The sequence below is a fragment of the Pygocentrus nattereri genome, chromosome 23 (genome assembly GCF_015220715.1).
Source record: "Pygocentrus nattereri isolate fPygNat1 chromosome 23, fPygNat1.pri, whole genome shotgun sequence".
Classification (NCBI taxonomy): Eukaryota; Metazoa; Chordata; class Actinopteri; order Characiformes; family Serrasalmidae; genus Pygocentrus; species Pygocentrus nattereri.
This window is the reverse complement of record NC_051233.1, coordinates 11,163,835-11,186,255: the sequence shown is the minus strand read 5'-3', so window position 1 is coordinate 11,186,255 and position 22,421 is coordinate 11,163,835. Positions and strand designations below refer to the sequence as shown.

The 22,421-nt window shown below is 39.8% G+C and overlaps 1 protein-coding gene and 1 long non-coding RNA gene across 2 annotated transcripts; one reads left to right on the top strand and one right to left on the bottom strand.

Moving 5' to 3' along the window:
* The first annotated feature begins 4,989 nt into the window (after nt 1–4,989).
* On the top strand, nt 4,990–5,949 carry LOC108444137. The gene is made up of 2 exons (XR_001859215.1): nt 4,990–5,494; nt 5,785–5,949. It is a non-coding gene; the product is annotated as an uncharacterized LOC108444137 (long non-coding RNA).
* A 2,912-nt stretch (nt 5,950–8,861) lies between these two features.
* Nucleotides 8,862–21,447, bottom strand: dhx33 (DEAH (Asp-Glu-Ala-His) box polypeptide 33). Its single transcript, XM_017725124.2, has 12 exons — nt 21,097–21,447; nt 19,902–20,062; nt 18,437–18,664; nt 18,187–18,357; nt 16,794–16,979; nt 16,250–16,361; nt 15,771–15,930; nt 14,135–14,223; nt 13,396–13,523; nt 12,782–12,985; nt 12,361–12,447; nt 8,862–10,967 (listed from the first exon to the last, which is right to left on the bottom strand). Exons 1-12 carry the CDS (start codon nt 21,302–21,304, stop codon nt 10,659–10,661), a joined length of 2,043 nt encoding a protein of 680 aa, XP_017580613.1. The 5' UTR covers nt 21,305–21,447; the 3' UTR covers nt 8,862–10,658.
* Between the last annotated feature and the right edge of the window lie 974 nt (nt 21,448–22,421).

The window sequence follows — 22,421 nt, the reverse complement described above, 5'->3', positions numbered from 1 at the left end:
GGAAGGCACATCAGCGGCTCTACTTCCTCAGGAGGCTGAGACGAGCTGGACTCGGGAGGGCAGTCCTCACCTCCTTCTACAGATGTGTGGTGGAGAGCGTCGTGTGCTCCAGCATCAACGTGTGGCATGGAAGCTGCTCTGCTGCAGATAGGAAAGCACTGCAGAGGGTGGTGAAGGCTGCACAGAGGATTGCTGGAGTCAGCCTCCCCAGCACCACAGACATTTACACCTCCAGATGCAGGAAAAGGGCTACCTGCATCAGGAAGGATCCCACCCACCCAGCACATGCACTTTTTGTCCCGCTCCCCTCAGGCAGGAGGCTGCGGAGCATCAAGTGCAAAACAACCAGACTCAGAAACAGCTTCATACCAGAAGCTGTAAGGCTCCTAAATTCCAACTGAACACACTGCACTGACACTTACAAGAACAAGTACTGTTACAGGCACTGTCACTTTAAACCGCACTGAGACACTTTATCTAGACACTTTATCCACTGCTCTAAGTCAATATCATGCTGCTATAGCAAACTTGCACTCTGGACTTCATATTGCTGCTAACTGCCTACTCTCCTACTCTCCCTCTCTTGTGTACTTTCTATTTATTTATCTATTTTAATAACAGCTCTTGGGTGTAAACTGGACCATGAGATCTTAATTTCGTTCCACCTCATGTACCATGTGATGCGAATGACAATAAAATCTCCTTGAATCCTTGAATCCTTGAAGGCACTTGTTAAAGTGTTTCATTAGGTTGCTAATTATTGCTACGCGATTGCTGTGCTATCCCAGGTGGTTGCAAAGGTGCTGCTAGGCCATTGCTGTGGTATGTGGTATCCCAGGTGGTTGTGAAGGTGCTGCTAGGCCATTGCTGTGGTATGTGGTATCCCAGGTTGTTGTGAAGGTGCTGCTAGGCCATTGCTGTGGTATGTGGTATCCCAGGTGGTTGCAAAGGTGCTGCTAGGCCATTGCTGTGGTATGTGGTATCCCAGGTGGTTGCTAAGGTGTTGCTAGGCCATTGCTATGGCAACCCAGATGCTTGTTAGCGTGTTGCTAGGCAATTGCTATGCTGTCCTATGTGGTTGTTATGGTTTGCTAGGTCATTGCTATAGTATCCCAGGTGGTTACTAATGTGTTGCCAAGTTGTTGCTATGTTACTATGGTGGTTGCTAGGCCGTTACTATGCAATCTCAAGTGGTTGCTAAGGTGTTGCATACTTATATGTACACTTACTCTGATGGAATATAAGATAGAGGTATCAGGAATGTGCTTGAATGTACGCTATATGAGCAACTAAGTCGAATCATTTAAAAAAGGATAGTGCATCCTATCAACTTCAGACTCTATGATCTTTGGAAGAGTAGCAATACTGTAAGTCATAAATTCTAATAATAAGAAGAACTAAACAAAAAAGCCAACTTCATTAGTACTAGGAAAAAACAATCAAATTCCAACATGTCACAATTCAGCTTTCAGTGGAAATGATATTTTTAACGTAAGATTTTAGTTCTCATTAGTAAGAATTCATGGAAATTCCCAATTCATTTTAATTGCAGGAGCAATTTTTTACTAGTGTGAACTAAATTGAATATTAAAAACTTACTAAATACTAAAACACAAAATTTCATGTTTTCTTACTAGTGAAAATAGATTTGTTATATGTACAAATGTAGTTCTTACATGTAAAACTTTATATTCTTACATGTAATAATTGATTGTGCACATTCTTGCTGTTGAGAAGTGAAATCTTGAATGGTAAAACTGTTTTCTGCTACTCAGACTTACACTTTTACTATTTCTCCTTCAACACTTATATGGCAAAATATAGATTAGTAAAGGTTTTGATATGTTTTTAATAGTATAAACATTATTATTTCAATTCCAATCTAACATGGCTTGCCAGGCTAATCCTTGTGAAGTCCAAACTTGTTTGTGGATGTTGTAATCCTGAACTCCTTCTACCTAATACATTCTCATGTGTTACATGTGCTACTAGATCTATTTTTTTGACATTGGTCATTAGTTTTCATCATAAAGTTTTTCTCTTATGCTCTGAATTAATCTTACATATAAACTTGTACTACTTGTATCACAATTCCATCATCAGGACAGGTTCTCCTTTTAAGTTTTAGTTCCTGTTTCTTCCTTATACTGTTGTTAGTTTTTTCTGACACCATTGCCATCTGCTTGGGGTGTGGTGCTATTTGACACTGTGTTGTAGGGTCAATCTGTGAAAAAGGGGACAATTTATAACTTAAGATGTTTGAAATCCTTAGGCCATTTACTGTTACCTTAGGGAGGTAACAGAACTGATTAAGGTTTGCACGTTAAAGGTGCAGTGTGTAAAATTTAAGGGGATCTACTAGCAGAAATGTATACAGTATAGTATACAAAACCATGTTTTCATTAGTTTATAATCACCTGTAATTACAAAATATTTTGTTTTTGTTACTTTTGAATGAGCCCTCCATATCTACATAGGGAGCCCAGAACAGACAAACCAAATATTGGCTCTAAAGAGCACCTTTTGTGTTGTTATGCTAAGCTTGAATTTGGTGGCGCTGCAGCACTGGATGGCCAACAAATTGGTGTTGTGAGTTTGAGGACACAAATTTTGACAAATGGAGGATCATGCTATTTATTTAGCAGAACAAAAATCATGAGGGTGAATCCTCTTTGTCAAAGAAGTGAAAATCTGAAGAATCAAAAACAAAAGCAGGACAGGCGACGACAGAAAACAAGGATAAACACTGGTGTGACCTTTCCCAGATGGAAATCGCAAATGAGGGACAAATGTTTTCAGAGTGATGCTAAAGTTGCCTTTTTTCTGCTAGACAGCTAATTTAGCGTACTAATCTACCCAACATCCACTGTAAGTTCTACTACTTGCTTGGAAAGGAAGGAGTGAAGGAGGGGTATTCAGTTGGTTGCAATCTACAACCTCACCACTAAATGCCAATAAGTCCAACACACTGCACCTTCAATTCAGCCAGTATTTGTTTTAAAGACGGGAAACAAAATAGTGTATGTTTTTTCAGAAACATTTTAGATATTTTATTTCTTATGTAATAAAAATAGATTTCATTATTAGGTACTGAAATTTTATAAATAAATGGGAGCAGTCATGGGTTGGAGGTCAGGGAACCAGCCTCGTGACCGGAAGGTTACCGGTTCAAACCCCAGAGCTGACAGCACATGACTGAGGTGTCCGTGAGCAAGACACCTAACCCCCCACTGCTCCCTGGGCGCATGTGTTGGTTTACCACTATATGTGGTTCACCATTCATTTTGAATAGCACATATGGCTATATTTGCATTACAATATCACAAAAAAGAAATCATTGCACCATTTCTCACCAAAACACCCCGAATGATCTCAAGGAATTAACCTAATTATGCAGTCATTTTGAAAACCAGTGGAATTTATTTCTAACTGTTAAAGGGTAACTCAACAGATTTATCAAAGTTTCTGCCTTATTAAACAATCATCATGCAAAAAACAATCATCTCGAGTGATTTGGTGTGAAATGCTTAATTCTAGAGAAACGTATCAAGTCAGAATTGTTCACAGTGGTGGTGATAGGAACCAGACGTCTGAGGAGTTTAACGCCTCTAGATGCTACCTCACAAAGTTATTACATGAAATAGCTAACAGTATTACAGGAATACAGTGGGTGGTGTCTGAGACATGATTTTACAGTAGTTTTGTGATAACTATTAGTCTAATTAATTTTTTTTTGTTATTTTAATCCATTTATTTTAAACTATTCATGGTGGAGGGATATACTAAGGCAAAACAGCCCCCCAAGAAAACGTATTTTTCAGATCGACTATTATTTTACCATCATCGTTAGATTACAAAAAAATCACTAGTGCGTTCGGAAAGTAATTTAAAGGGCTATATTTGTGTAGATATTAGGACTCCTGGTTCCTATCACTCTCACTCTAAAGATTTCTGCGTCTGGAAGTTTTTCTGCTAATGAATCATTTCACATCAAACCACTATGAAATACTTCAATAATGTATCTCAACCACTTAGTTATACAGAAATTTTGAACATCGGTGGAGTTCTCCTTCGTGTTGGCCACACAAACGAACCATGGAAGAGCTGAAAGAGGAGACCGTGACCGTTGAAAGTGGGCGTGTACTGTTGTCACGGTGCCTCTCGTAACGTGCTTCTTTTAATCCAATCAGCACCCGAGAACCTCATGGCCACGTGACTTTGATGTTATTGAAAACTACATGACGTAATGCGTTGTTTACTCGCAGAAGGAGAACGTTTGAGATAGAGAGAGAGAAAGAGAAAGAGACCTCTGGAAAAATGGCAGCTGATATTGAAAGACTGGCCTTGTTCGAAGAGACTCACTACGACGAGTATGAATATTACAACCTGAATGAATATTCGTGTCACGCTGGAGGAAAAGGGAGAACTAAGAGGGAAATCGGACTCAACACTAACCGCCATTGCCCTGCAGGACACGAGAGGAAGATTGTGGAGAAATACCAAAACAGCGAACTGAAGCGCAAGAGAACCAAAAGCTGTTCGTCTTGAGAGGTTCGTGAGGTGGATTCTGGTGAGTTTAATCTTTTTAAAGAGCCTGTTTTTCATTTTCTGGCGGAACGTTACTGCTGCAACATGTCAGGGCATGTTCCTCTTTCGAAGTCAGCTTTGTATTTGCCAGCGCCTTGTTCGAATTTTCCCGTTCCTCCTTAAATAGTGCACTAGTTAGATTCTAACCGCTGCACTCTTTAAGGTGGAACGGGGAATTTCGAATAGGAAGCTGACTTCATCCTCGTCTTTTCCACCCTGTTGTTGTGTAACAGCAGCCATTTTAACAGCACCAGCAAAATGTCTGACTTTTTCCACATTTTGTTGTTTATACAGTGAATTTCTGTACATTTAGAGCTACATGCATTAAAATGGAACTCTTTTTGACATGTTGTTTATAAAGACATAAAAGGCGCAGTTTTACATTTCTGTTTTTGTTTACAGCTAACGACCAGCCTGGAGTTGAAATGAGAAACGGATCGTGGGCCAAATGTTTGTTCGCCTTCGCTGACCTACCAAAAGGGATACACGGAGCCAAGTGACCCTCTTTCAGATCCCCTTTTTTCCAAATGTGGTCGCTGGAACTTGATTCCCGCAGTGTCCGGTTGCAGCTGCGCACATGAATGTCACATTATGTTCGGGTGTTGGCCACATATGTGTGTAACAGTTACTGTAAGTGATGTTTGTGTTTTTAAACGTTCTGAGTCGCTTTAAAGAATAAAGCTTTGATGAAGCGAGTGGTTGTGCTGTCATTGTGGTCTCTTTCTTTTTTTGTATTTTCCTGCTCCCACACTCCAGATTCAGCTCAGGGAATTGATAATCAGCCAGTGATATGACCGTGCAGGGAGACTGGATAAGAGGAAAAACCTACATGATTCATGCTTTGGAGCTCCTATTAACCTCTGCTGAGGAATCAGGCACGCACCGTTTACTAAAAAGAGCTTTTTCTGTAAGTCCCCATAACTGCATCAAATACAGTTGGATGTACATTCAGTGTAGCATAGAAAAATGTGAGGTCATGTGCATGATGCATGAGAATAGCATACTGATAAGGGCTGGACACTGATGGTATACATCATTATGATAGATTATGTCTCATAGATAACATCAGTACATGTAGAGCAGTGACAAAGTGCCTGTTTCATTATAGAGTAAAATTAGTTCAGTGTAATGATTTAATGCAACACTGCAAAATATTAAATTACTTGTATATACAGTTTTTGTTGCTTTTTTTCTCAGATTCAACTGATCAGATCTGTGAAGAAATAAATATTGTGACCTACATATCGCAACACTGTATTTTTGCCATATTACTCACCTGTAATACCAATAAAGAAGTACTTCAATGTGATGTGCAATGTTCTGCTACAACCTGTGGAATATAAATGGTGTTTTGGCACAAGTCATATACAGATACTACAGAGAGGCATGCATGTCTGACCACCATCCCCGTAGTCCAAGTCTTGTGGTTGCTACCTTTTTTGTGTTTTCCTTTTCCAACACCCCAGATTCAGTTCAAAATGGAGTTGATCATTAGCCAATGATATGACCGAAATATGATGGAGATTCACAAGTAGGTTTTTCCTCTCATCTGAAACACATCAACCTTTGGAGTTCATGATAAGCTGCTAAATGAGGCATATTGAAGGGAAAACACACCAGCAGCTCTCACAGATCTCAAGTTTTATCTACAAAGAGCAGATGTGGGGGAGATTTGCAATCCTCCCAAGCAGAAGCTCATCTCATATAGCTGATATACAGCTGAAACCAGCTTTCAAACATCTGGAATCAGATGAGCATCTGTGGCCTGCAGCCACGCTGACCCCACGATGGTTTTGATTTTGATGGTTTAACATAGTGGTCGCCAACCTAGTTCCTGGAAATCTACCTTCCTGTTGATTTTAGCTCCAACCCTAATCAGCTCCCACCTGATTATAGTAATGAATGTCTTAAAAAGTCCTTGATTAGCTGAATGAGGTGTGTTAGATTATGGCTGTTTGGAGTTGTTTCATGAACTGAGGTTGACCTGTGGATGGAAAAATGCACATGTTGACAAAAGAAGCTCATCTAAGCTGTGGATCCACTAGTAACATAAGAAACACTCTTTTTCTTAAAAAAAAAGCTTGTCTACAAAGTTTAAAACACCCTAATTTGTACTAAGAGCAAACCTCTTCAAACTTTAAGAGCAAGTGCGGTTCACCGATCTTATCTGCAAAGAGCAAGTGTGGCTGCAGGTTGTCATTCCAGCCAGGCAGGAGCTCCTGCTTGGCTGGAATGAAAACCTGCATGCGCACTAGCCATGTGTGGATAAGATTTGTGAACCCTGCTCTCGATTTCGTCTCTGCTGGTTTAAAACAGTGGTAAACAAACCTGTTCCTGGAGATCTAACTTTAGCTGTAAACCTAACTGACCCCAACCTAATTCATGTAATTATTGTCTTCAGAAGTTCTTGATTAATGAAATGCGGTGTGTAAGATCTGGTTTGGAGGTGGAACCTGCAGGAAGATAGATCTCTTCTTAGGTCTGCTGACAGCTGGTTTAACATTAAATAAGAACAGTTATTTTCACCCACACACTGGGCACTGGTGTGCTGCACAACTGTTGACAACAGCATTTATATATATATATATATGTATATATAATTATTTTTTTCAGTCAAACCTGCAGTGTTATAGCTACAAACCCAGACAGTGTGATGTTTCTAACATCCTGCTGTAGCAACATATATCATTCAAAAAGATTTAATCAACACTAAAATGAAATGTCAAGCATGTTCATAGACATCTGAAGACCAAAGATCTGGGCCCTGCTCTCTATAGCCTTGAAGAACAGGATCATGGGGGAGTCTGACAGGAATAGAAAATTAAATGCATCACTGTCCCAAACACCCTATAAGCTAAGTATACCACTTGGCATGGAACAAGCTGTGTACAGGGAACTGCACGTGAGGCTTCAGAGCTGACCCAGATCCCATATTGCTGAACAGTCATAACTTGTACTAGTGATATGCGGAGCAGTGACAGGTGTAGCCCAGCCAGTGCCAAATGCAAGATCAGAAGTCTATATTAGAAGGGTACAGCACTGCACCAGAGTACGGTAACACTCCAGTGCCACCTTCATTGCATTACTGTGACTGTACCACAGTTTAATTAAGTTTAATGTTTTTTTATATATATATATATTGGGGTCAGTCATGGGCTGGAGGTTAGGGATCTGGCCCTGTGGCCAGAAGGTTGCCGGTTCGATCCCCAGGGCTGACAGTCCATGACTGAGGTGTCCTTGAGCAAGACACCTAACCCCAACTGCTCCCCGGGCGCCGTGGATAGGGCTGCCCACTGCTCCGGGCAAGTGTGCTCACTGCCCCCTAGTGTGTGTTCACTAGTGTGAATGTGGTGTTTCACTTCACAGATGGGTTAAATGCAGAGGTGGAATTTCCCCGGTTGTGGGATCAAAACAGTATCACTTAATCACTTATATATATATATATATATATATATATATATATATATATATATATATATATATACACATATACACACACACACACACACACACACACATATACATATATATGTGTGTGTATATACATATAGCTGCTATCAGAACAAAACCTTGTATCTCCATTTTTGTTAGTACTGTGTGTAGTAACAAATACACTCACCGGCCACTTTATAAGGTACACCTTGCTAGTAAAAGGTTGGACCCCCTTTTGCCTTCAGAACTGCCTTAATTCTTCATGACATACTTTCAACAAAGTGTTGGAAAAATTCCTCAGAGATTTTGGTGGTTATTTGAGTTACTGTTGCCTTTCTATCATCTGGAACCAGTCCGCCCATTCTCCTCTGACCTCTCACATCAACAAGGCATTTTCGTCCACACAACTGCCGCTCACTGGTGTGAAAAAGAAAAAATATCCATTCTCTATAAACCCTAGAGATGGTTGTGTGTGAAAATCCCAGTAGATCAGCAGTTTCTGAAATACTCAGACCAGCCCATCTGGCACCAACAACCACGCCATGTTCAAAGTCACATAAATCCCCTTTCTTCCCCGTTCTGATGCTCGGTCTGCACTTCAGCAAGTTGTCTTGACCACTTCTACATGCCTAAATGCATTGAGTTGCATTGACTGATTAGCTATTTGTTTTAACAAGCAATTGATCAGGTGTACCTAATAAAGTAGCCGGTGAGTGTGTACACACACACACACACATACACACACAAGCATAACAGGACAGGAAAACAAAACAGAAAAACAAAAGCCATTCAAATAATTTATGTGAAATATATTTTTTTTATTTATTAAAAACAAGGTCAGACATCTTGTAGCAAATCAAAGAAAAAACAAAAAGTGACTCTATATACTTCACAACCACCTTCCTCATAAAAAGAACATGTGGAAAATCCCATTATAACTGAACAAGGGAGGAGAAAAAAAAAACAAAACAAAAAAACCACCTTATTCAGGAACTTGCGACATCAAATGTCAAAATGCATTAATAATGTAGCTGGTTAGTTTTTGCCTGAATACATATTTGGTAGCTAATTTTAGCACAAGCTTTTGAGAGAACGCCAAAAAAACCTTGAAATTTGTGAGAGGAATCATTCTTGCATAAAGAAAAAAAGTAAAAATAAATAATAAAAACCTATTTTTAAAATTCAAGCATATTTGTATACTTTGGATGCAGAACCTACACAGTAAACTTGAAAGTAAGAAGAATGCGCCTTGTACATGCACTATTCAATAACCAAACTTTTTTAAAAAGTCCCTACAACTAGACTAAATATATTTGGAGGTACATTCAGCGTACCATAGAAACCTGAGTGGTCATATTCTGTTCATCATGTCATGCATAGCATATCAATATAGAAGTACTTCAATGTGATGTGCAATGATCCGCCACAACCTGTGGAACATAAATCGTGTCAAAGCAGAATAAGTGTCTGGGCACAAGTAGTATACAGATACTACAGAAAGGCATGCATAGCTAACCAAGGGTGATGTTGAGCACAACTGCTTATGTGACATTTTCAGGCTATCAAAATCTAGAGGAAAGCCAACCGCAGCGCTAGAAGTCTGAGAATTTATTGGCAATGACCCCAGTATAACCACCATGAGGTTCTGGAGGTTTCTTTAATCTGATGGCAGAATCAGCTATTGCAACTTCATTTCTTTCCAAGCAAACCAGAAATTGCTGTGCCCCCTTGATACACAAGAGGATAGATCTTTTAAGCATACAAAGCACTTGTACTATCTTCAACCTACTATGAGAAAATATTCCTGCTAAACTGAGATGCGAGTTACATTGGTCCTTTTGAAAGCAATTAAGCATTGTGGGTAATAAGGAGACACTAATTATTCAGCTATGGTCTTTGACAGAGACTACATTTCAATGTCAATATGATACAGTCTTCGTATAAAAACAGCACGGCCTGAATCATAATGCACAACAACTGTGTGCCTTGCTATCTGTGTTCATGTAGGGCAAATAGGTTGTGAATAGGCTTTGAATAGGAGATATAGCAGTAAGGCCTTCGCTACTCCACAAACATTCATTCAAGTCATTTAAATTATGGGTGGAAAAAGACAGTGAAGTCAGTATTAATAAAAACTGCTGAATACAGATAAAGGATAAGGCTCCATTCCATCAACACAGGCCTCAGTGTTTGCGTATAGGCAAATTGTGTCCAGAAACAGCTCAGTGAATGGGAAAGTTAACAAAACAAGCTCACCTAATGTCCATCCAACTGAACCTATCCTACTGTCAGGAGAGTAACATTAGAAACGGGCATGACATCTTAAAGATTCGTACCAGGTAGAAATGACTCGTTTCAAAAAAGCTTGACCATAGAAATAGTCAAACATACCCTCATTTGTACAAAGAGCAAAACTCTTCAGTTCATTCACATCCAATCAACCAACTGTCCGTCTGTAAACAAGCGTCCACTAATTCCACCTGCAGCATTGGGCTTCAGTGTCAACAAGCTTGTGAAGGAAGAACAAAAAGCTTTGCCGTTATCGTGACATCTACTAAACTGTTTGGAATAACAACGTGAACATTCCTGTGAAGTCAAGCAGTAGCAGCACTAACGCCCCCTGGTGGCCCCTGACAGCACTAGCTCTTCACTGTGCGGAGCTTTCGCCGAAAATACTCTGGCGCGGCATCATGCAGCCAGTCAGCGTCCACCAGACACAGGTCCCTCATGTAGCAGCGAGAGGTGTGCAGGAGCTCATTGAAGACCACGTAGGCCGGCTTGGCCTGGAACAGGACAGAGGATGGGTGGATGGACACGGGCTGGTGGGTGTCTAGAGCCATGTAGCTGCCGTCTGGCTGCAGTTCAGCTGCGTTGGTGAACATGCCATGGGCCAAGCAGCGCCGCACGTTCACCAGCTCCGACTGCGAGGACTCCAGCTTCAGCCCAAGCTACAAAAAACAGCACAATGTTTTATCAAACAGGTCACTGAATAAAACAGAATATTCTATATTGCCACTCAACAAATGTTAGTTAGATAAACATTAAGGTCCAATACAAGGCCATGCAATACTTTACTACTGTCCACACTGGCCATGGTACATTGTTGCTTTATGTGTGCTACTGTGTTTCCTATCACTGTATAAAGGAAGCACATGCTGCCTTTATTAATGGACGTGCAGCAATAGTTTTCAAGCGAGAGTGGACACATTAAGAACATGAATTCATATCATTTTAGAAACATTTTTAAAAACTGGTTTCACTGTAGTAGAAACCAATATATATTGTTTCAATAAACACATGTATAACACGGTATGGATGAGAAAAAGGAAAAAAATAGAACATTTTGTATCATAGTATCATTTTGGAACAGATGCTCCCGTTTTATTATTGCATTATTAATATTTTTAAAGGGCATTAAGCCCCCATGTATCAATATAGTATATTTCTGGATTTATAGATAGTATTGATACATGGAGGCTCAGGTTATTTTTACACTGATAATATTTTTAAAAGTGCATTAAGTCCACTGACAGATTACCAAAATGTACTTCTGTTTTACTCCACAAGATGGGGCCATTTTATGTCAGTGAAGTTACTGTTCTGTACAGTTACTGCAGTGGAAAACATGCTTGTCCTGTGCCTCAGAGAACAGGGTTCAAACACACCACTCAGACAGGAATCAGAAACACTGCTATGATACACCACAGAGATTCTTAATGCCACATTCTCCTGCCACTGGATAAAACATTGGTTAAACAGGCAGGGATAAAGCCTGTTTGTAAATTTCACAGATAAATCTGATAAAGATGTAAATGTAAAGACAAATTTATGTTTTGGTTCTGATTTGCTTCAATGAAAACAGAATCTTATTGTGGCTCAAGAATTGTGATAATATTGTATGATGGTGCTTCTTGCGATTCTTACTCCTGTAACATACAACTGAGTGTAAGCTCACTGAGCAGTGGCATAACTAGGATCTTAAGGGCTCCAGTGCAAAATAAATAAATAAAAAGTTTAACAGGTACCCCCTTATAAAACCTGTTTTCCATGAATAAACAAGAAAACTGCACCGTAATTTTTTTAATGTCTCAAACAAGTAATCACTATTATGTCTCCAACAAATATTCCACTACCATATAATGTTAACACAGATGTTTACTAAGACTGCCTATATAAATCACAATAATGTTCCATCATATTTAGCTCTCTGACACACTACTGGCCAAATAAGAAGGTTACGTCTGGGTTTAATATAGCAAAGAAACAGCAAGAAGCTGAGTAGCACCTAACAGTGTTCCTTGCTGTGTAGCCTATTTCAGAAAGCTATAAACACAAAAGTACCTTTATGCAAATATCTCTTAGTTGAGCTCGGACTTCAGCCACCAAGCCCATGTTTCTGCTGTTTACAAAGTTCTCTCTACACCATTCCTGTAAAACAAACAAACAAACAAACAAACAAACAAACAAAACACACTGGTTAAACCTCAAAACAAAACACACTGACATTCAGGGCAAACTCTAAGGGATATAAAATATAAAATAAATGTCCTCATAAATGAAAACACATATATAGAAATGATTACATTATCATTAGACACACATGTTAATGCCAATAGAGAGCACACTCCAGTAGCAGACTACACATCAACTAACTTTAAATCAACCATTACAGATCACTGGTCGTGACACTACTTTCGTACAGGTTTATAAGACATAAGCAAAAGGTAATTTACTGCTGTAAAAGTCTTACACTGTCACATACCTTATTCCCACTGACTTTCTTGAAGGCTCTGTAGATGCTGAGGAGGGTCATATGATCTCCCTCGCTGGAGATGAATTTCTTGCGCACTGCGAGTACCTCGTCTCTACGGGCAGGTGGGTTATAGAGCACAGAGTCCACAGACAGCAGAGAGACGATGGTCAAAACCTCCTCTGAGCACGAGAACTCTGGAGAGATCAGGATGGTCTACACGACAAGGACACAGACATATGGACAGTGTCATATCAAACAGTATACAGTCATATGCAAACTCCTAATCAAATGACATGTTTTGTTGATTTTCCAAGTGGAAAAAGTACACATCTTTAGAGAGCAAACATGTGAATGCACAATTCCTTTTTATTTGCTGAACTTAAAACATTCTTGGGGAAAAAAAAAAAACCTAAAATGTGACTTGTCCAAAAGTTCTCCCACAGTATGTTAAACTCTGCAAATAAATAATAGAAATTGTTCACTAAAATGAGTAGAAAATGCATATATCCAATATTTTAGAGGATGAGTTACTTATTTGCTCATTTTACTGTACTGTACCTCTAAAAAATCCATCAAACACACTGTCTTTGGAAACTACATACAGATCCAGGAAATCCCCTTACTTTTGCAAAGCGGGGCTCCAAGGGGAAGCAGGCCATTTTCTTGCCCAGAGGAGTGAGAGAGACTTGATCATCCTTCCTCTCCACAGCCCCCAGCAGATCCAGCTGCTCCACTGCCATTCGCATCGACTCTGGTGAACAACAATTAGAAGCCTCAGTAGTGCTGCCAGTCCATAAGCATCTTATGAATTTCTGTACCTCATACAGTCCCAAACAATGTCCATCTCATTGACTTTCTTAATGCCATTATGTAGGGGGTGGAACGCCAATCCTGGAGGGACAGTGTCTTAAAGGAACAGGAAGGCCAATTACCCATCCATATTTAACAGGTTGTTTAACAGTAAATTGGTCATCTCTGGTTCCTGTCAGTTTTCCTCCATAGCAGTTTTCATCTTTTAAGCAAAGTCATTGAGTTACTTGTTAATCATCGATGATATCTGATTACACTGCCCTATCGCCCCAGCTTACTAAAGAGTACCGGCTTACTAGAAGAGTACTTCACCAGACTCACGTACAAAGTATACTCCTGCATTCTTTTCATTTTTACTTATGAAAAGAAGCCAAAACTTTACCAAACATTTCCCAGTAATGTGTTGGCCTTCGTTCAAACCCTAAGAATGATTTAGCAGGAATACTACTAGGTCTCATACAGGTAGATTGCCACCTTTTTTACTTAAATACCATTCAATTCCTATGTAAAAAAGGCATGTGTGAAAGGAGCTTTAAATCATAAGACTCTTACCAGGTGAAGGCTTGGACATGAAATCAAAATTTAGCACATCAGGAACACCCAGAGCCAGCAGCTGCAGTATAACACCAGCCAAGTTACATCTACAAACACCACAGAGAACATTTCTCCAATCAGTAACATTCAGTGGCCATCACATTACACGCTTAGAAGTAACCACATTCAGATCAAATATAAAGCTTACAGAAGAGCATACCTAGAAAAATCATCCTTAAAATGAAACATTTATATAGCTTTCAAAATTCAGATTTTTGTTCTGAATTCTGAAATTTCCATGCAACAATGCAAAAAAGATATTCAGAACTTCACTAAATCCTGTTACCTGCTTCAGGAGACGAATGACAAAGGGAGGTATGTTAAAATGAGAAGAAATAAGCATTCCAACACTTGTTTTTCATTACTTTAATGTACTTACAGTGCACATATCTACCAAATTAACACACATAATAGAGCTTATTCATTAAAGTTGCATATGGTCAAATTTGATCATAAAATAAATAAAATAATTGCAAATTTCACTGACAGTGTTGTTATTCATCAATTTCATATTTTATATTTTGATATAAAGAACAGAAATAGAAGATAACAATAATACTAATAAATTGTGTGTACGGCAATCAAGTGCAAATTTGCATGCACTTATTTTACATGCGCACTGACAAACATTTATTTATGGCATTTGGCTGACGCTCTTGTCCAGAGCGGCTTACAATTTGAGCATTTTTTTATACAGGCCAAGGCAGTGTTAGGAGTCTTGCCCAAGGACTCTTATTGGTATAGTGCAGGGTGTTTGCCTAGGTGGGGATTGAACCCCAGTCTACAGTGTAGAAGGCAGAGGTATTAACCACTACACTACACCAACCACCACAAATGCTACAAATATTTCATGGTCTATTTAAAGACTTTTGTTTTGTACAACTGACAAAAATAAACAATACAAACCATGGCCAGTGCAGAAGCCTCTCATGCACTGTAACAAATCAGCTTTTAAATAAGTTATTTCAGGTAAGCAATTACACTAAACCATGACTCTATTCTACTGCCTTAAAAAACAAAGGCATTTTGTTTATTTCACATTTTATTCTTTTCAGTTGTCACAATTCTAACAATATAAAGGTTACTGCTCGCTCTTCAACCTACAAGCACAGCCATTGGCTCATGAGCCGCTGAATGCTGTTATCTTATTGGCTCTCTACCGAAACACTGCACAAATTATTGCGTGCTTTGTAAAAAAAATATGTAAATGAGGTCCTGGTAGGTTAGTGCTTGATTTCACTAAAGCTGATTCATTGCTTGCACTCAAACATCCACTTGTTTCCAGGTTGTATGAGTGTTTGGTGAATCAGAAAAGTGGTCCAATCTGTGCTCTTCTTACGCAACTTTAATTAATAAGGGCCATTATGCATGCAAATTTGAAGTACATATACCCACTGCATATTAAACGACAAAAGCAAGTGTTTCAATTTATGCTTCCCCTCACTGCAAGTATATAAGGACTGTATTGTATAATGTATTTTTGATTTAAAAAACACATGTATGCATAAATATATGCATTAAATTATCCACTGTACTGAAAGCCATATAATGTGCAAGCATATTCTAAGTGAGATGTATGATCAGTATGAAATACCTTTGTATTTCTGGAACAGTCATGTTGACTAGGTTGTCAAACTCCTCCTCTGTGTAAAGACGGTAGCAGGAGCCCGAGTCCTCTCTGCCTGCCCTGCCCGCCCGCTGCCACGCCTGTGCTTTAGACACCCGCTGCACTGCCAACACCTCTAAACCACTATCTGTCAAATATATAGCAAAAACAGAATATCACAACATCAGCATAATGTATGAGGGTTAACATATAACTGTTTGCACAAAAATGCAATGACTCTTCGACTCACTGTAAACCTGGAGAGTCAGCATGTGTCCAATAATGTATTTATATACAGTAATAACTTATGACTGACCAACAGCATACACGGAAATTCTTGGTCTGGGAACACCATCTAATTGTAGTGGAAGCTCTACTGCTACCGTAACACGAAGCCCTCATTTCTTATAGTTGTAATTACAAGTAATATAGAGTCGGTATTTGACTGGTGGACACTGGGAACTCACCTGGATTATAACGCTTGGCTTTCACCATCCCCGTGTCAATGACGAATTTGATACCAGAGATGGTTATGGACGTTTCTGCAATGTTCGTTGAAAGAATGACTTTCCGAGATCCCTGACACACAGAGAAAGATCATTAATACACTATATATAACAAGGATTTTAAGCCAATTGTGCAAGGGCAACTTTAAAAGGTCCATCTTCTGCACATTTCGATTACAACTTGGGAAATACGACAAAAAACAAATAGAGCTTGTAGGAGTAGATACAAAATGCAAAACATTCATCCAGACACACACACACACAAGATATGGTCAATTAAAAAATACACAATTAAAAGTAACCACAAAATAAAAGGTCTTTCCAAAATACATAGCATTTTTTTCTTTTATTTTAGTCTACATATTGTACCTTTCTGTACCCTTCCCCACTAGTTTGATCATTTCCATTCATACTGTATAACGCCCCTGAATAACAAGTGAAATATGAAAGGTTTTGCTTCATGAACCTCTAGGAGGACATCAGAAGTTTGTATCGCTATGGTTACCTTAGGCGCAGGTTGAAAGACCCTGAGCTGCTGGGCAGGAGGTAGTGAGGCGTACAGAGGGATGACAGTCATTGGTCCACATGTGTCCGGCAGGTGCTTGGCGATGTCCCGACAAGTACGAGCCAGAGCCTCAATTTCCTCCTGACCCGTCATAAACACCAGAATGTCATGAGATAGTGGAGCTTCCTGCATGGCCAAAGGAGAGAATTCACCAGCTTAATTAGTTATTTTTGCTGTTTAATGTACTTTCTCAGGCTCATATTCCATATGTTCCACATATATTCCATATTCCAAAAATCTATCAAGGCACTCTTGTGTAGACTGTATAAACTGGGGGAGGTCCTGCGCTGTACAGCTTTTGTCCTTGCTCTGACATAATTGATTATTTCACCAGTTTATAGTTGGATTACTCTGCTAAACTACCTGAATTTTACTTCATTTGTGATCCCATACAAATACATTTTACATAATCCTGGCAAGTTAGTCCCCATATCTACATTTACTGAAGGCTGTTTAGGGCAGCGCCTTTTCTGTTGTCAAGCAATACTAGTGTTGGAATTGTAAATGGAACAATTTTTAGCATCTAACGCTGGCCTTACACAATGAAATTTCCATGTAACTTGTTGCGAATTGCCTGCAACAAAATTTCACAGATACACAAAGCAATTCAAAATCAATCCACGTTGCATGCATCAAACTCAATTACTCCACTGGACAGCCAAGTTAGTAGCTGTATCATTCAAGCCATAAAGTCGTCTGAGAGGTGCTGCAACAATGTTTGCAACATTCATCTTCATATGTTTTTTTTAGTCATTATTGCCATACATACAAATTGCCATTCTTTTTTGATGGTCTCTGCGTTCTTGTCCAGTTACCTGGTGAGAATGACAGTTTAAAAACATGACATTCAACGTGATCATATGATGCCTTACTGGCTATTTGATTATTTCATGAAGTTTGTTTTACAAAGTTGATATAGTTGCAACTGAGTTTCAAACAAGTTGCAGAATTATGCATTGCATTATGCATCTCAAGCGCAATTTAGTTTCATGTAGGTTTCAAACAATTTTGGAAACAAGCTTGCATGAAAGTTTCACTGCATAAAGCAAGCCTAAGGAGCTAGAATAATAACCAATAAGTATTACTTGTATCAATAATACTACTGATACCAGCAAGCAGAAAACTCTGGAAGCTGCCTTTTTAGAAAATCATCTCGACTAGCAGGCACAGTCCTGCGAGCTAAAACATGCTGAAAACACAAAAAGATGACCATGCACGGTGCTACGCTACTCCACTTCCCTCCCCTTAAAAGGCTACTTAAAAAATGTTAGAAAAAAAAAGGCGTGATGTATCCAAATGACATAATGTGCAATGGTTTCCACTAACCACTAACCTGGTGGATCTGAAAGATAGAGACCAGCGCTGCCTGCAGATAATCAGACTGGGGCTGCTTGGTATAGTAGACCTGAATAGGATGCTGCCTACCCTCCAGGTACAGCACAGGGGACTTATTGAAATACTGAGAGAACAGGTCCACATCCATGGTGGCAGACATCACAAGGATCTGGGGATCAAAGAGTTTACGTGTAATAAATTACAGTGATGGATGGTTTCAATTTCATAAGCCGCCCTATGTAGTTCACCTTCAGAGGAATCTTATTCTGCTCTCTGCGTTTGCGCTGGGCGCTCTTCGCTACGCCAAAGAGGACGTCCGTGTGGATGGTACGCTCATGAGCCTCGTCCAAGATCACCACAGTATAGCGCAGCAGCAGAGGGTCTCCTATCGCCTCTCTCAGCAGCATGCCATCAGTCATGAACTTGATCTTGGTCTCAGAGGACGTCACATCTTCAAATCTTACAGTGTAGCCCACCTGAGAAACAGAGAAATTGTAACAAGAACCCTCCTGGAAAGTTGACAGTTAACAGCAACAATGCCCATTTAGTAGTGCTTTGTTTGTATGGAAAATCATATTTTATTGAGTATGAATAGGAATAATTTGGTGTAATCCGGGATCCAAAAATAAAACTTCTGTACTAAACAACAAAATTAATATATGGTTTCAGTTTTAGGTTTCTCTGTAATTCACAAACACTAGCTGGCCTTTATTTTTAGTTTGCAGCTCACAAAACTTCAAATACACAGTTTTAACAAATTCCATGATGTAAAATGATGTTACAGACAGGCTTTGCAGGAAAACATGCTAAAAAGTGAACATTATTTAGTTTTGTACAGGGCAAGGCTCATACACTGAAAAACAACAACAACAAAACCCTGAAAATAGTTTTGCGCCCATTGTTAATAAGGAGAAGCAGTGCAGAAAACTAGTGGATAACTAATTTCTCAGACATGGCAAGTTTGCTTTGGATTATACTTAATATCATTCAACTATAAACATGTAATTTTGAGGTATGTGCTGATGTTACAACTACTGAATAATAAATGTCTTTAGTGTGTAAAGTATTCCTTGTTTATCAAACAAACCCATTTAAAAAGCTTCAGAAGTCTCCAAGAAAATATGCATTCAGGTCAAAGGCAAACACATAAAAGCTTGTACTAATATACAGCAGTGGATGACTGACCCTGGTTTACATACCTGAGTAAAGTTTTGACAATCACGCTATGTAAGTACTTTTATTTAAGCTCAGATAAGAAATCAAGTTCTTTAAGTAATGAACGGTTCTTAACTCCGCCTTTAGACATTCGTTTATAGTTCCTAATTCCACTTTCGATGCTTTATTTCTTTCTGTTCTGTCAGTTCAGCACCTGTACAGCTTTTTGCTGCTCACAGCTCTCACTTTCAAGGTTTAGCGTGTTACTTTTGGAGTGAAAAGATCCTTAAATGAGAAAAACAGCACTTTCCAGTGCTGACAGATGCTGCATGGAGAAAGTTCTATGACTGTATAATTTCATTTGGTGCTTTGAGCTTTTAGAGCTGATCTTTTTCAACTTTTTCCCTTTTTCTCAAGTTAATTTTCAGTAGTTACTTATCTGCTTAAGTCACTGTGTCACAGAAGTAGTACTTTTACTTGAGGGTGACTTTATGCCAACTCTATTTGGCATTCACCAGCCGTGAATATATGACTGCATATACTGTCAGTAAGACTCACCAGCTTTCCCAGTGTACTGTTCTTCTCCTGAGCCACTCTCCCTGCCAGAGATATTGCGGCCACACGGCGAGGCTGAGTGACCGCGATAAGGCCCTGCCGACCAATTCCAGCTTCATACAGGTACTGAGGAATCTGCGTGGTTTTTCCAGAGCCCGTCTCTCCTGCAGGGTAGAGCAGTCATACATACAGCAGGATGAGACCATCAGCCAGACAATAAACAGTAAATTTAAAGACCCGTGAGCCTAAATATAACGCACCTGTTATTACTACTACTGAACAACAAACCTAAAGCCTTAAAGGGAAATTCCAGTTTTGTAAACTTTGAATATTTAAGTCATTGAAATGTATACAGAGTCAATCATTATAAATATGTTTCAAGACAAAAGCTTCACCTCACAAATACTGTAAAATAACGTCCCAGACATCAGACAGAGTAATAATTCTCAATAAGTGTAATAATTCTCAATAAGGTGGCTTTTACACGTATTAAGCTCTTCAGACATCTGGATCCCATCACCAATGCTGTCAAAGATTTGAACTTGGTTTCTCTAGAAGGGAACATTTCACATCTTCACTCTGAATGAGTTTGTTTACGTCTTTATGACATACATACACTGAAATTGTGAAAAGTCTGTGGGATTTCCCTTAAAGTTTTTAAAGTATTTATTGTTTGTTGAGTAAATAAGTTTGTAGTGATCTGAAAACTAAAACTGTCCCAGAGCAGCTTAGGTTCCATTTTTAAAGGAGGGTATGGTTTTGGTTCCTGTGTTTACACAGCAGTGCACACACTAACATTATAAATACTAACTGTTACTAGTACTACTACCAATAATAATAATAATAATAATAATAATAATAATTTTCACTTACAATGATATCTGTTGTTCTGTTGTGTAGTTTAATTCACGAGACTGAAGTTAAGTTTCTTATTTTTTCCGTTCCACCTTGAAAGGTGCAGCAGCACTCATGTTCCGGCGCTCTGAACTGCTGCACCATTTAAAGTGGAACGACAAATTCGAATAAGAAGCTAACCTACCTTAAGCATCGTTTAATATATTTGGTGAGGAGTACTTAAGACGGCTTCTTATTCGCCAGCTTCTCGGTCGAATTTAAACCGCTGTACCATTTAAGGTGGAACGGGAAATTTCGAAGAAGCAGCTGGCGAATGGGAAGCCAACTTCAGCCTCGTGTTTACCTATGAGGACGGCATTGTGGAGCTGCCTTAGCTGACTGATGAGCTGAGACTTGGCCTGGTAGATCGGGAGCTGTTTCCTCTGAGCGTCTATGGGGATCGCAGCGTTTCCTTTCCTGGGCAGCAGCATTCCAGGCTTCTTATCGAGGCGGGAGAAAGGAGAGCCCGGCTTAAACTTCTTCGCCGGAGGAGGATCGGGGTCGTGGGGCATGATCCGGGGGAAGCGCCGAGCCAAAGGAACCCGTCCTTCGTCACTCAGCCGCTGTCACCGTTATAAAGAGAAAAGGGGCAGACTCGGAGTCTGTGAGGCAGAAAAGCGCCTCGCGCTGCAGCTGTTTACCCCCGCCGAGCAGGAGTCGCTTCCCACGTGGCTCACGCTTTCACGTCGCGCGGAATTGACGTAAGATCTCCGTTTGCGCGTGTGAGATGTGTCGAATGGCCGTTCGGTTAAAAAGCTGAACTGAACTGAAAAAGTTTGACTGTTGGGTGTAATACCGGATCATGCGTGGTGGGGACGGTTGCCGAGCGAGTCCAGAATGTATAAGCTGGCCACGGAGCTTTTGTAAGTCATATTTGTTAATGCTTAAAGATTTTTTATATTTTTACAATTTCCTTATGTCCCCAACACATAAAAATGAAAACATTCACAGTGCAGAGAGGCTCTGTGTTCAGGAAAATGTCGCTAGTCATGCAAAAAACTTTGTATCTCCTTTATTGACTTTTTTTTACTTTTTTAACAATAAAAAAACTAGTTTCACATTTTCATGATTAATGGATTATATGTATAATATAAAACGGGACAAAATTAACATATGTATAAAAATGTAGCTAACAGAATAAGTAGGTCAATTGTGGGCAGTAGAGGGCTAGAGGTTAGGGAACCAGCCCTGTGACCAGAAGGTTGCAGGTTTGATCCCCTCGGCTGACATTCCCTTGAACAAGGCACCTAACCCCCATTTGCTCCCCAGGTGCCATGGATAGGGCTGCCCACTGCTCTGGGCAAGTGTGCTCACTGCCCCCTAGAGCGTGTGTTCACTAGTGTGCATGTATGTGGGTGTTTCACTGCACGGATGGGTTAAATGCAGAGGTCCAATTTCACAGTGTGCAAACACAGTGACAAATTGGCCAATTGGACATGCTAAATTGCCCCTGGGTGTGAGTGACTGTCTGTGTCTGTCTGTCTGCCCTGCGATGGACTGGCGACCTGTCCAGGGTGTATCCTGCCTTCCGCCCGAAGACTGCTGCCCCCACCCCCACCCCCCCGTGACCCTGACGGAGAAGCGGATTAGAAAATGGATGGATATATATACACACACTGTGTGCTCAAT

Bases quoted from the DNA above. Each gene is read 5' to 3' on its own strand.
- dhx33 (XM_017725124.2), bottom strand. From the start codon at position 21,304: ATGCCCCACGACCCCGATCCTCCTCCGGCGAAGAAGTTTAAGCCGGGC. The intron at 18,665-19,901 runs GTGAGTCTTACT...TCTGTTTCTCAG, and splicing joins ACAGTACACTGGGAAAGCTG to GTGGGCTACACTGTAAGATT. The intron at 15,931-16,249 runs GTGAGTTCCCAG...TATATTTGACAG, and splicing joins AGCCAAGCGTTATAATCCAG to ATAGTGGTTTAGAGGTGTTG.